General features: G+C 34.2%; 1 protein-coding gene across 1 annotated transcript in view; it reads right to left on the minus strand.

Annotated features, from left to right (window-relative positions):
- Positions 1–14,875, minus strand: part of LOC130452750 (max dimerization protein 1-like) — a 333,631-nt gene that overhangs the window by 50,336 nt on the left and 268,420 nt on the right. The window contains exon 5 of the mRNA XM_056792169.1: positions 14,057–14,267. Within this exon, the coding sequence (XP_056648147.1) occupies positions 14,057–14,267 (211 nt within the window). The remainder of the gene's footprint in view (positions 1–14,056; positions 14,268–14,875) is intronic.

Raw genomic sequence — 14,875 nt, forward strand, 5'->3', positions numbered from 1 at the left:
TGAAAGATGATTAAAGTGACGATATTACGAAAAATATTGGCATTAGATGTTTAAATCAATGAAAAACAATGAGGAAAATGTTTTCTAAATACAGAAATATATATTCCTTCATAAAAAATGTGGTTCTGGAGCTTACATTCAGTTTAACACATACGCACGTCAAATGATTTAAAGCTTGAGATGAAAAAAAGCGTCTTTTCTACTTCCACATATTCAACATTCCGCTCGTAAATTTTCAAAAATTTCCGGCTGAGATGCTACGACTCTTTTGAATCCGTCAAACCTCGGAAACGACTTTATTACAAAAAAGCGGCAGAGACGGGTTAGTAATAGTGCCATTTTAAATGATTTATATGTTGATATTATGTGAAGTAAGTGAAATGCGATAATGTGATTACACAGTTTTTTTCTGTTGCTCTGAATATATCTGCCAATTTCTATGTTTTCTATTGCGCAGAAAAATATCATGCACTACTCTTGTAGAAAGCCCTCGTTTCGCAGAAAACAGAATGTAACACACAAGCTTGTGAAATTTCAATATACAGAACAAACCAGAATGAGTAACAAAATTATAGGTGATAATTAGTATGTAAGTCCATAGTAGAAGGCACTTTCCAGTAAATATGCCCTCAAATTATTGCGAAATGCGGGAATAACTGATATCGGTTTGATTTCAATTGGTAAGTAATACTGAACATGGAATAGGTTGGAGTACGTGGATAGCCTTGCAACGACCTTTCTGAAATTAGAGAAGCGTGCTTACGAATTAGGCAAACGGATTCAAACATGAATAAGGAAGGAAAAGTCAGAATTTTTAATCTTTTAAGGAAGTTCCTACAGTGAGCCCTGCAGCTCTCTTTCGTAGTTTGAAGATTCGCTCAAATTGAGTCGCACCCCATAAGGGAAGGGCATATAAGAGATGCGACTCAATAAGGGCATAATAGACTGTTGGATGGATGGATAAGTTCAGTCCTTTGGAAACTGATCTGAGCGCTAAACAGGAGGAACTCCATTTTTATTTAATAAAAATGTATGAAATCTATTTTTATACTTTAGTTTTAGAATCGTTGAGTCAGAGAAGATTAGAATCGCACCATGATTTAAGGGTGATTAGGTCATAGATATAGTCCTATGAAATACCTTGGGATCAGGATTGCCCCAAGAGAAACTAGTATCGTTTGCAAATAAACATATTTTATCACTGATGTCTAGATGTCATTTATAAACAGAAGAAACAAAATAGGGCCTAATACTGATCGTGGTCTTATGAAGTGCCGTGACATCATCAGTGCTGCTCCAAAAGAAACTAGTATCGTCTGCAGATAGAAATATTTTACAACTCATATCTGGATATCGTTTATAAACAGAAGAATCAAAATAGGGTCTAGTAGTGAGCTTTGGGGCCCTTCACATTCTATTGACTTGCAAGAAGACATCGTTGTATCAACCCTTACAAGTTGACTTCTATTTGTAAGGTATGACTTGAACCATGCGAGAGGTGTTCCCCTGAAACCGTAGTAATGCAATTTGTTGATTAAAATATTACGATTTACACAATAGAAAACCTTAGGAAAAAATCACAAAAAGTTGTTATAATGGAGGAATATAAACAATTTTTTCATTAGTTAATGTAAATACAAATATTTTTTCTTACTTTTCGAGTGTTTATAGTGCAAGAAGTACGTATAACAGTGATTTATTTTGTTATATTTGCGGTATTTATATTATAGAAAATGGACTGAATATTTTTTTTGGATATGAAGGTATAAAAGTCTCCTAGTGGATGCCTTTTTTGAGATGCGTTTAAAATGCACATAGTGTGTGATGGAAATCAATTCGCATCAATTCCAATTTTTCATTTAAAAAAACTCAAAGAATAATATGGAAATACGAGGTCTGGCTATTAAATAATAAGACTGGTTACGAAAAAGGATTTTATTATAAAAATTATTCTATATTCGAATGCTCCCCTTCAATATACTCCCCTCCCCTCGCCACACACCTTTCCATACGTTTTTTTCTATTGATAGAAGCAGTGCTGGAAGTCTTCTTTGGTGAGCGCCTTAAGGAGCACTGCCGTTTATTGCTTTACCACTTCCATCGACTCAAATCAAGTCCGTTTCAAAGCAGATCTTTTTCTAACCTGAGCAGAGCCGTTGACGCAAGAGCTTTTGGTCAGGTGTCAGATTTTTTTGGCACTAACTTCGCACAGACTTTTGTCATGTGTAATTCCTCGTGTAAAATTTTTCCAGCCGTTCCTTTATCAGCGGTTACAGCCTCGGCAATCATCCGAATGCTCATTCGAGGATCTGCACGCACAATTTGGTTTGAGTTTGGTCACTTTTTCCGGAGTTGAAACAGTCATAGGGCGACCTGGGCGCTGATCATCTTCAATGCTCTCTCGGCCGCCACTAAAACGCTTACTCCACTCAAAAACACGCACACGAGATAGAGACTTATCCCCGTAGGCCTCTTATAACAATTTATAGCACTCAGTCGGAGTTTTTCTCAATTTAACATGTTCGTTTCAAACCGCTACTGCACAAATACTAACGGAAACGTGTTTTAATATCTAAATACTCAACGCGCTACTCGTTTTTCATACCATCCTTCTAAGGAGCCCTCTAGGGGCGCAGTCTCGTTATTTAATAGCCAGACGTCATACTAAAGTAGTTTTGGAATGGATTTATTTGGAGCATGAATAGCTGTGTAGATTTCAAAAATGTTCAATTTTGACATGTGCAAAATGTGGATACATAAAATTTCTTGCTTCATTTTGTCGTGGGATAGAAGGTCAACGATCTATGGAAGTTGTTAAATAGGGTAAGAATTATTTTAAAGTTGTCAAAATCGCTGTTGATTTAAAGAAAACTGTTGGGTGTATTGGCTATCTAGCTTCGAGTAGATGCTCCACAGGGTAGAAGGTTTAACGAGTTCCGATTTTTGTGCCAAATAAGCCAAAGTTACGTCTTCTATAAGTGTTTTGCATTCCTTTAGATACATTCAGATTAGATACTTTATCTTTGATTTCGCATTCACTGCTACTTTCCATTATTTATTCCAATAATCGCAATCAAAAAACCTTCAAAAAAACTCAATTACTAAGATGTCTTATTAGTAAGTTGGTATGCCGTTGCTATTGTTTTAGCTTTAGGCTATGATGGAATAGCCTAAAGGTTGGCGGATGCAGTGGTTTTCGATATTGTTTTTTTACATGTTTTTATCACAGCGGCGATTGTTTTTTAGAACAAATTCCTAGGAAGGTCTTTTTATCTATTTCTTTGTTTATTTACTTTCTAGAATTATTCGAGAAATTCATTATCGTATAAATACGTACTTGTTTAATAGCGAGAGGTCAGTACATAATCTGTGGTCATTCCGAACACATCAGGATAGATAAGTAAACGGTGTGTTTAAGTAAAGTAATATGTTAAGTAAGAGAAATGTGTAGTATTAAGTCTATAGTTTACTAAACTATAATAATAATGACTAGTCTAGAATACTTGATGTTAGTCTATAAATAAATTAAGTATTTAAATAAAAAACGAGTGTATGAATCCACTCCACCATATAACAAACAGTTTAATTCAATTAGAAATAAGAAAAACATTACACACAATGTCAACTCCTTCAAAAGCAATATAATCATTCCAGTGCTTCTTCAACTTGTCGATGGCGTACTTGTAGAAGGATTTGTATTTGGCCTCAAAATAAGCTTCATTTTCAGCAATTTCTTCTTCATTTGAGCTGAAGCTTCAGCTGAATTTCTTATCAGTAACCTTTTTTTGAGATTAGTAGTCACTGGGGGCCATATCTGGATTATACGGTAGATGGGAAAGCAATTCGAAGTGTGATTCGTTCAATTTAACCATCGTTGCCATCGACTTGTGAATTGGTGCATTGTCTTGGTGAACTAATAGTTTCTTCTTTGATACATGAGGCCGTTTTTCCTTGATTTTTGCATTCAAACGATCCATTTACTTCATGTAGTATTCGCTATTGATTGTCTTTCCTTTTTGGGTCCAGTTCACAAACCATATTCCATTGTCAAGTTGACAGATAGCTATCAAAAATTGAGTGAAATTGAATATAATGCAGTATAAAGTAACCTGTCAATACTTGTAGAAATTGTGTCAAAAAAAGACTGCAAAAACCTTACTTTTGACATACTTTCACGTATAATTTGCTTAATTAAAAGTCTACATTGAACTTATGGTGTGAATTTTCTATGCTGAAGTCCACCTTTTTCAAAAGGAAAACATAGCCTGTAGAAATATAAGTAAACACCCTATGTATTCATTAAATTCATACAAATGTTGTTTCATACGAAAATCCCGAGGCATAACTTGAAAAAATACTTTAACTGTCCACTAAAAGAAGTGATACGACTATGGAGTATGAATGCTTCATCAATTTACTACTCTCTCAATAATATTTTGATGCTGCCACAGTTTATTTTTCAGTAGTAGCTTATTTTAGTAAAGTTGATCATCCAATTTCATACTTTTGCAACATTTTCCAAATATTTTCACTACTATACTCAAGAGAATAACCATTGCATTGCCGGTCCTGAGAATAAAACTGGTAAAAGTAGGATGTGTGGCCAAATATACCGACGGCACAGGACAAATATTTGCTTGTAGTTAGTGACATGTTTATGTTTACACATGACAGAGCCGCCCTTGATGTAATCGATCTGAGGTGAGGCTAGACTGCACAAGTTAAAAGTAAAGTCCGGCTATCTAAACAGTTTGCTAGTTTGTGAGACGTTTGTAAAGAACAATTCTGGGAAACGTTTTGTTTTTAATACGTCTCAAGATTGTTATTTCTTCCAATTTCCCTCTAAATTTCTGTAGAAAATAATATTTATGTTTCCTAGAAAGTCGTAATAGTAAATTAATTCCAATTCAAAGTTTGCAGTTTTATTTTAAGCATAATCAACTTGTATTTATAATTGTCATATATAAATTGATGTATCAATAACTAATCCGTCAGGTCATTTATACACAAATATTTATACAGAAAAAAATTTTGGTATCAAATTTCCCTCTGTACATCGACTAAACACCCAGACTTTATTTGGAAACAAAACATAAAAGACAAATAAAAGCGCCATTTTCCAATTTCCAGCTCTTTACCTAAACATGTTTACTCGAGGAAAACCAATAAACCACAAACACCGTTTCCAATAAAATGGAAAAATGGTTAACTAAAGAAGCGAATGAATATGAGATCAAACGAAAGTTATTGAAAAGGCATCGTCAGTAGAGTTTTCATAGATTTCTCTTTGGAAACACCTGAACTGAAAACCATAAGCGCGCATCTTCAAAACAATACACTCATATTTTTCAAAATACATGTCGATGAAATATAATTATTAAAGCTGTAGATCAAAAACTGGAAGTTATGATTTTTTGCTGGATATTTCATTTGATTCTTACTTATTTCAATTGAATATTGGAAACAATTTGCAAAGGAAATTATTTTTTCTATCTTCTGCTCACCCATTTTTATCATATTAGTTGTAGCTGTTATTTGGTCAATTTATTTCATTATTCTCAGAATATCCTGCAGTTACTTGACTTGACCTCTGTTGGAATCACTCTGTTCTGTTCCTTCCTTTCTGTAAATAGCAGTTCATTTAGTCCCAGAGCTGGCTACAAAAAACAGGGTCGATAAGGTGCGCGCCATTTCAGCTTGTAAACTGGCGGCTCCCACTTAATACATCACCGAACGCCACTTCTTAAGGTCAGCACAGGTCGGATATGAAAATGCCAGCCGCTTTTCCCGAACGAAAAAATTGGCTGAAAAACCTCATAACGTGCACGCGTGAAACCTTTTGTAACGTGGGGCTTAAGCCTCAAATAAGAGCGGTGTAATAGTGCAAGAAGTTTTGCAGGCCGGAAAACCCTCGTAAGAAGTGATCGAACTTTATCAAAAAGTATAACCATTCCCAGAAGTTTTAAAAAAAATTTGATCAAAATCACTTGATAATTGGCGCAGTAAATGAATTAAAAAAAAAAATTAGAAGCCCGTTTTTGCGTTGTTGGCGGCGGCTCGAGTAGGTGGAAAATGAGTAAGCGCTATAAAATCACGCGCGCGATAAAAAATGATTATATTTCAGCGAGTTTTCATCGTATCTTGATGATTTTTTTTTTAATTTCGGGTAGCTCAAACAGGTATTTTGAATGGAGACATCAAAAATAATTTTCATTTCAAATCTACGCCGATTTTCTTCAATTTTTTTTGGGGGTTTTCCGGCCCGCAAAACTTCTTGCGCTATCACACCGCTCTTAGTTGAAACTCTAAAAACCTATTAAAAAAGTTTCGCGCGCGCACGTTATGAGGTTTTTCAGATGAGTTTTCCGACACGTTCGATCACTTCTTACGAGGGTTTTCCGGCCTGCAAAACTTCTTGCACTATTACACCGCTCTTATTTGAGGCTTAAACCACACGTTACAAAAGGTTTCGCTCGCGCACGTTATGAGGTTTTTCAGATGAGTTTTCCGACACTTTCGATCACTTCTTACGAGGGTTTTCCGGCCTGCAAAACTTCTTGCACTATTACACCGCTCTTATTTGAGGCTTAAACCACACGTTACAAAAGGTTTCGCTCGCGCACGTTATGAGGTTTTTCAGCCAATTTTTTCGTTCGGGAAAACCGGCTGGCATTTTCATATCCGACCTGTGCTGACCTTAAGAAGTGGCGTTCGGTGATGTATTAAGTGGGAGGAGCCGCCAGTTTACAAGCTGAAATGGCGCGCACCTTATCGACCCTGTTTTTTGTAGCCAGCTCCCCGTCTAATTGTCTAGAGGTTAAGTTTTCCACAACGCAGTCTCTATAATTTGCAGGACTACCTCAACCACAATGTACGCATATTCTTTCGAAATATGTTTTTCAGGGCATCTCACATATTTAGGTTGTTTCACATAGTAAGGCAGTTTTCTGAACAAATTCGTTGCTTTCAATTTACTTCTAAATAACTTAGAAAACTATAGAAAACATAAATTTTGTATTGTTCCAATCGTCATATGTTGTTATTTCAATTTTTGTCAAATATTAACTAAGTAATGGCGTACATGTTAGAGATTGGAAAAAGTATATACAGTTTATTTGTAGAGTTGTCAAAAACTGTCATTTTGATTATATTTCGAAAATATTGCACTTTCGACCATTTATAAAACAATAAGTGAATATAAAAAATAATACCATGTTTGAATCTTCCAAAAAGTAGGCGACCTAAAGCTTTGATTACCGCCCAGTCAAATAGATTGGTGGAATATGCAAATGACAAATACGGATTACATAGAAAATTTGCTCGATGACGTGAAATATAAACCCTAAAAGAAATTTGAAGATAAAGTTTTGGTATGGTGTGCCATATCCGAAGAAAGTATTTCACGTCCTTATATTCGGAATGTGTGGGGTGAGACGTTGGAAGCACATTTTACAGAAAGATCTACATCATCCCAATATTGAAGCAATATTTCGGCTTTTTGTGACTACGCCATAATAACCAGAGATTTGTTAGACATTCGTACTGAAAGTTGATAATCTCCCAAATGTTCCCCAAGCTCGCCCTATTGAAGAGTTTTGAGAAATATTGAGTAAGAAGTGTATGATAAGGGCTGGGAATCTGAAAATGAGAAACAGCTTTGAAGTAAAATATTTCAAAGAAATCGCGAAATTAACAAATAGCGTATGATGCAATGCGTTAAGGAAAAATCACTCGCAATTAAAATGGTCTTTTAAGTATGATTTAAATTGTTTCTTGTCAACTATATGCCAAGAAAAAAATTCTGATTGATTCTGAATTGTTAGAAGTTCCAAAATTGTACTACAAATTTTTTTACAAGTGTGTGTTCATTGCTTGACAGCCTTTATACAGTTGTTGTTCATGCTTTATTGGAAATATATAAAACATATTACCAATTTCACGTGATTACTTCACATGACATTAGCGAGATATAAGTTTATAAAAGGTGTTTTATTGACAAGTTGCTAGTAAGTTTCACCTCCTTTTCTCAGCAGTATAAATTGGTTCAAATACTCTAGAGTAATCAATCATACAAAATTTCCAAGAAACTTTGACGGTATATCCTTGTATTCCATCAGGACGTGCTCGTATTTCAGAGTTGAACTAGCTCTTTTCAAGACGACGGGCCATTTAAATATTAATTTTATGTTATTCCCAGTTTCATAAACAAAATTTTTTATTACAAAAGTTGTACGATAAGATATCTTCCCTTGTGAATATGAGGATGGCCATCGACAAAGTCTACAGTCCTAACATTCACTATTCTTAAAATTAGAGGGGACAAGATATAGTCGTTGCTACTTGACTGATCAACTGTCCGGGGTATATATTAGAGCAATAGATCAACATGTTTTTGATATATAGGGTAACAAGTTGATGTGGTACTACCAATAGACTCATTCACTTTTCCTCTAATAAAAACTTGAGTTTCCCAAGAACCAAATCCTAAGCAGTTGTGTTTGAATGTGGAACAATCAACACCATTCATTCATTAACACATAGAAAAACTTTCTTTAAGGTTACTTTGTAAATTGTTTTTGATTGATACGAAGGTTGCTACTTGAATTTTTGAGATATAGCAACACTGATGTGAATGTCAAATCTTATGTTGCCATCATAGAGTTTGACATTTTTAATCGTGAACGTACTCCAATTGTGAGGTACGAGAAGTGACTATTAATCAGTGCACAGTAAAACGAAGACTGTAGGAAAATAACCTGATATCTAAAACCGCTGCAATTGACCCAAAGCTAACTCCAGCTCATTGGCAAGCACGCCTGCGTTTTGCACAGGATCATCTGAATTGGACGTTGAAATAAAAGGATCTGCTCTCATATGATACAGAATATACCTTCATGGTAGCATTCGAAGAAGAAAAATGTACCGAAGACCAGGACAGCGATTTGCAGATTGATGCTTTGAAGAGCATGGAGGTGATTCCTGTATGATCTGGCATGCGATTTTTATAGTAGCCCGAATTGACCCTGTGTTCGTAGGAACGACCGTATTCACGGAAGAAGAGGTTTAACAGCTGGTAGGTATATTAGCAATTCAAGTGGTAACTTAAGTTGACAATGCAAGGTCGCATACCACCAGAATTGTGCAAGATTACATTGCAAAAGTCGGTTTCCAGGTTATGGAATAACCAGTATACAATTCTGACCTAAATCTGATAGAATATTTATGGCATGAATTAAAAAGAAAAATTCTAGTTAGACTTCCTACCCCAAACTCTATCCCAGTGCTTATTGTTGCAGTAGAAGAAGAAGAAGAACATGCGACAAGAAAAAATAGCTAAATCTATGATGAATTGATTAGATCTATGCACAATGCTATAAGAACAAGAGGAGGTCATACCCATTATTAAAAAATTGACTGTTAAGTTTTCAATTGTCAATAACCCTATTTATGTTGTTAATGAAAAAGCTTAATTTGCTTAATGCATTAATTTCACTATGCTAAACATAGGAAGTTTTCATAAATTCCCCTCACATTAAAGCATATTAATTTGTCTTTCACACAGCGCATTTCTTTTTTTATCTGATGAACAATTTGAAAAATATGTATAGTTAAAATCAAAAGTTAACAGTAGACCGATTTCTATGCACGCAATTTTTAAAAGGATCTTTCTGAATACTTCATTTGGATCTTATTTACGACATCTGATTAGAAATACATAATTTTCAAAAAAAAGGGCATTAGAAAATATTTTTTTTGATTTAAAAAAAAAATGTTTTGCTCATTTTTTCTCCATAACTATGAGAGATACAAAAACAAGTAAATAGTGAAATTAAAGCATTTTTCACGACGATTATTTTGCCTTTTTTTAATTTTTTTGTAGCATAAAAATTGACGGAATTATAACCAAATTAATCTGTCACTGAATGCTTAGACACAGCCCTTTGACCCTTTATTAATAAAATGTGGAGGATTTTAAGCCCTTCAAACATACATAGGCTTATAGCCCTGAAAAGTACCTTCAAAATGTTTTTTCGTAGGATGTGATAGCTTCAAAATTGATGGAGTTACATGCTAAGTTTCCTGTAGGGGTGGTTCTTAAGGGGTGTCATGGTCTAGAGATTTTTTTTTTAATTTTTATCAAAATCTAAAAGTTGACAGTCATTAGATTTATTTTTATTCCATTCTCTGCAAATGGGTTGAATGATAAAAATTAATAACCAATTAACTTTTATTAAAATGGCATGAATTTTTTATAGTAAAAATGAAATTGCAATGTTTTAAATCGTTAAAAGATTTTTCCTTTATTATTTTCATCAGAAGGGTAGTTTTAAAGATTTTTAAGGGTTGATACTTCAAAATATATAAATTTTCTATAAAACAATATGTTAAGATATTTATGCTGCATAAACGAAAGACATTTGAATTGAAAAAAAGTAGGAAACAATGTAATATCGGTATTTTTCGATAAGGGGTGGTTTTCACCTCTTAAAAACAATTTGCGACCATGTAGATCTTAATATGGAGGGTAAGATAAGTTTAACTCTAAATTTTCAGGAAAATCGGAGCTGCATTAAAGAATTCGGAGGTTTGACACCATTTTGAGCTTAAAAGCCTGCACTAAGATTACAGATTTACAGCAAAATAGCTAACTAGTAGAACTTCAAATTAATTTTTTGAAAAATGGTTAAAACATATCATACATAACATATCCGAAACTAATTTCACCATGGATTTCAGCAATATTCGACCGTAAATGAAAATGGTTTTAATTTAACTTCAAAAACAATTTTCATTTTAAGAAAAACCTAACCAATCATTTCAAAAATATCCCATCCACATCCCGTATGGGCATTATTGATGCAGATAATATATTCTCGTTCTTATATTTTGATATATTTCAAACTGCTTTTATGAGATGATTTTGTATAATTGTACTCTTTAGGATCAATGATAAAATTCAAGATTTACAAGGATATGTTGGGTCCCTACAAGCCTCTCGCAACAAGACCAAGACCAAAACTAAGACCGGACTATGCGCAAGACCACATATGAGGCTGCAAGAGCAAGACCAAGACCAAAACCAAGACCGGACTATGGAAAACTCAGGCCAAGACCAAGACCAAAAACCACATATGAGGCTGCAAGAGCAAGACCAAGACTAAGCCGGTTTTGACAACCTATTTGTATTGAAATCTTAGTAGTTTGTGGGTTTTTTTTTCAATTTTCACTGTTTGTATTTAGCTGACTAATTTCGTTTCTCATTCATCGGACATTAGTATGATGTAGAAATACCATACGCAAATACTGTACGTAATAAATCATTACAGTGTACGATCTTTATAACAAGCACGTATAAAGGAGATCGAGATTTGAATTACAACAGTGGCAACAGAAGTTATCATCCTATAATATTGTGCCGCGATTATATTAGTATGCAAATTGCTTGAAAGTGCAACAAAGCATTTGCTAATTTGGCTCTTCACTCATCACGTTTGATATACCAATTAATATGTCTCTTGTTGTTTTGAAACCTTCAAATTTTTAATTCGTTTGATACACTCTACAAAATCGATTAGTTTGATTATGGATATACCTAAGAATGTTCTTGCAGACACGTTCAACTCAAGTGACAAATTGGACTATTGGACTATTGGACTATCTTTTTGTTAGATCATATTCAAGCAAAGAATTCGAAGTTTTTTTGCTTTTATTCCCATCGTCTTTGATACTGAATGTCAGATGGGAATGGAGGAAATGACATTCGAGCACCAAGGGATTTGTAGGCATCTAGAAGTTCTTCAACTAACTATTGGTAGTTTGGATCTATATTGTTACCCAAAAATCCCCTCACTACACAAGCAACTGCTTTCCGTGTTCGAAGTTTCTGTCTGTGAGCTTTTTCATCGTCTGGGGAAAGACTTCTCTAATGTATTCGGATCCATTACCCTCTTTATACATAGCCTTTACAAAGTTTTTCATCAATCCAAGTTTAATGTGAAGGGAGGCAGAATGACATTTTTGGGATCTACAAGGGGATAAACTCAACATTTTGAGATCCCGGGTAAAACTTACTACTTGCTTACCAATTTTTTTTACATAGTGTTGATTTACTGCCCGACAGCCCCAAAGACAAAGAATGTTTCTGAAACCCTTCATGAAGTCCCATTAAAATTCCAATCAATCTGCCATTTATAGTTGTTGTAGTTAATTTTGTCTAAAAGCAAGCTAATATTTTCATTCAACTTCACAGAATGAGCAAATGATATAGATGGTTTTAAATTTCCATTGTGTCATAACTCTGCTTTTAAACTGTATTTAGACGATTCAATAAATAGGCGCCACTCACTGGGATTATGCTCAATATTAAGTTCGTAAATTTTGTCTCTTTGGTTAACAAGTTCCATCCCTTAAGATGCGGGGCAAGAAGTTCAGACTGTTGCTTTGATAACCCCAAATCACGTGCTGAATCATTCAACTCACTTTGAACAATTAAATGTGGCTAGTCAGTACTTGGAGTAAAAATAAGGTCGGTACATTGTTCTTCGGAGATTCCTGATGGTACGTTGTCTCCAGTATCTTCTAAAACAATATTTTGCGAGTGAAATGCATTTTCTTTCGTCCCGATATGTTGAGTTTTAGAGGAGATACAGCAGTTTCTTCTCCAGCCGGGGACGTAATTTTCCTTGGACTCGTGGCGCGAAAACTTTTTAGTAAGATGTGATCCCGAAGTTTGGGCGCATTTTACAAAGAAATGATAGCTCTTAGGGAAAAACCACAGAGAACCTTTTTTATAGAAAATTTCTTAAGCTACATTTTTTATCCTCTAATATTCCCCGAAATTTGGCATAGATTTCTAATTATTTGCAAAATTCGGAATTTTGAAAATTTAATCAAAAATATATCGATTAGCGGCCAAAACTTTGATGTTAACTTTCACTATATCCTGAGAAACTACCTAAATCCAGAAAATCAGCAACATAACTAATTTTCGTGGGTCAGGAGTTGTGATCACTGGACTTACTTGTCGAATTCCCGTTGGATGCAGTAGATCCAACATCAGAGCTGCTGGTCTGTAAATGTGTTATGCGAGATTCTAGGCAGTCCAATAATTGGACCTTTTTGTTTTAAGACAGTTAAAGTAGAAAGATATTTACACTTTTTAAGCAACGAATTATGACACCCATTTTCAAGAGCCCCATATAGAAGAAGCTGATGACACTATAAAATTTCGCTTATTATAACATTCACATTATGTTTAAATTAAAAAGACATGTTAGTTAGTCAGTTAGTTGTTTGTCACATAATTCAACGTAAATTTTATTGTCGGGAATGTAAGGGAAGTGTAAAGTAATATAATAATAATTTTTTTTTAAAGTGATTTTCCACCTTCGGTGATTTATTTAACGAATTGCCTGTACTGTCTTCAACATTTTTGTGTGTGGTAGCGATTGTGGGTGCTCCACCTTCATAATCATCTGTATGTATTTACCAAACATTTGTAGATTTACCAAATATGTGTAAAAGTTAATATATGATAACCATGTAGCATACTTCAACAGGATGTCATATTCTAAACATAGTATAATACAATATGATGTAATGATCAGTAATTTTTTTGGATCATAAATGAGTCAGGCAAGAAGCAAATCTTTTGAATAAATTATTCACAATTTTTTGGATTCGCTTCTACATTCAGAATCGAATATTTTGATATCTCTATCAATCGAAGTAATACTAAATGTACTTTTAGTTTGAATATCTTATAAACCAAATTGTCTCTGTATACATTTGGGTTTTTATGGTTTTGTTGATTTCATATAGTATATATTTTCATAATAAAATCCGTATATTATAATATGATTTTAATTTCAATAACAGTAAACTGATGATCAAGATCTTCCATTATTAATGTTGCTAAAACTTTTCCGTTTCTCAAATTTCAAATACACTGAAGTGAGTGTTAATTGCATAGCTATGATAAATTCGTATTTTTAATTAACTTTTTTTGAATCAATATTGATGATTGACTATTTTCTCATTGGCAAAGTTAACTTACCTGATTCCGAAATAGGCGAGGGAGCAGAGGAAAATGACGTGTTTGAATAACTACTAGATAATGTTGAAGACGAGGAACATTCCGATACGGAACGTCTTTTCGACATGGCAAAATCAACTGAGAGTTGTTCTAACCTCCTCCTAAGAAACCTTTGTTCCCTGCTTAATTGTTCCTTTATATGTGAATGTTTTCTTTCTTTATCTTCCAAATTCTGAAACGAAAAAACATCGGCCAATTATTACGAATATTATTTAACTTATACAATAATTTGTAATTACAGTAGTTACCATTTTATAAGACACAACGACCCTATCAGAGGCCTACGTGTGTAATGGTACCTGACCGCCTACTACCTAAACTATGAATTCAACTGATATTATCCAATTTCGAAAATCGGTTTTGCCTATCTTCAAAGGAGAAGACAATTTATTTTCTCACTAAAGTCGCGACAAATATTGAATATATACCAGGATGGTCCAAGAAGTACCTGGCTTGACCTAGAAGATGGCGGTAGCTTCTTAAAAATCACCACTGTGTTAGAAAGTACAAAATCTATACAGCATATTTTTCAAGTTTGAAGACGCTACGTTCTTTAGTATTTGTTATTTAAACGAGGCCGTACAATCTACGAAAATCAGCATCGCAGTGGTCAACCAAATGAGACGACTCTAGAAATGTTGATGAAAATCCGAAAAGCTGTACTGGATGATCGTCGACTGAAAGTGCGCGAGCTAGCAGTTATAGTAAGCATTTCAGAAAGTACTGTACATTGCTTATTAACTGAAAATTTGGACATGAGTAAGATGTGCGCAAAATGGA

This window comes from Diorhabda sublineata, chromosome 2, assembly GCF_026230105.1.
Source record: "Diorhabda sublineata isolate icDioSubl1.1 chromosome 2, icDioSubl1.1, whole genome shotgun sequence".
Taxonomy (NCBI): Eukaryota; Metazoa; Arthropoda; class Insecta; order Coleoptera; family Chrysomelidae; genus Diorhabda; species Diorhabda sublineata.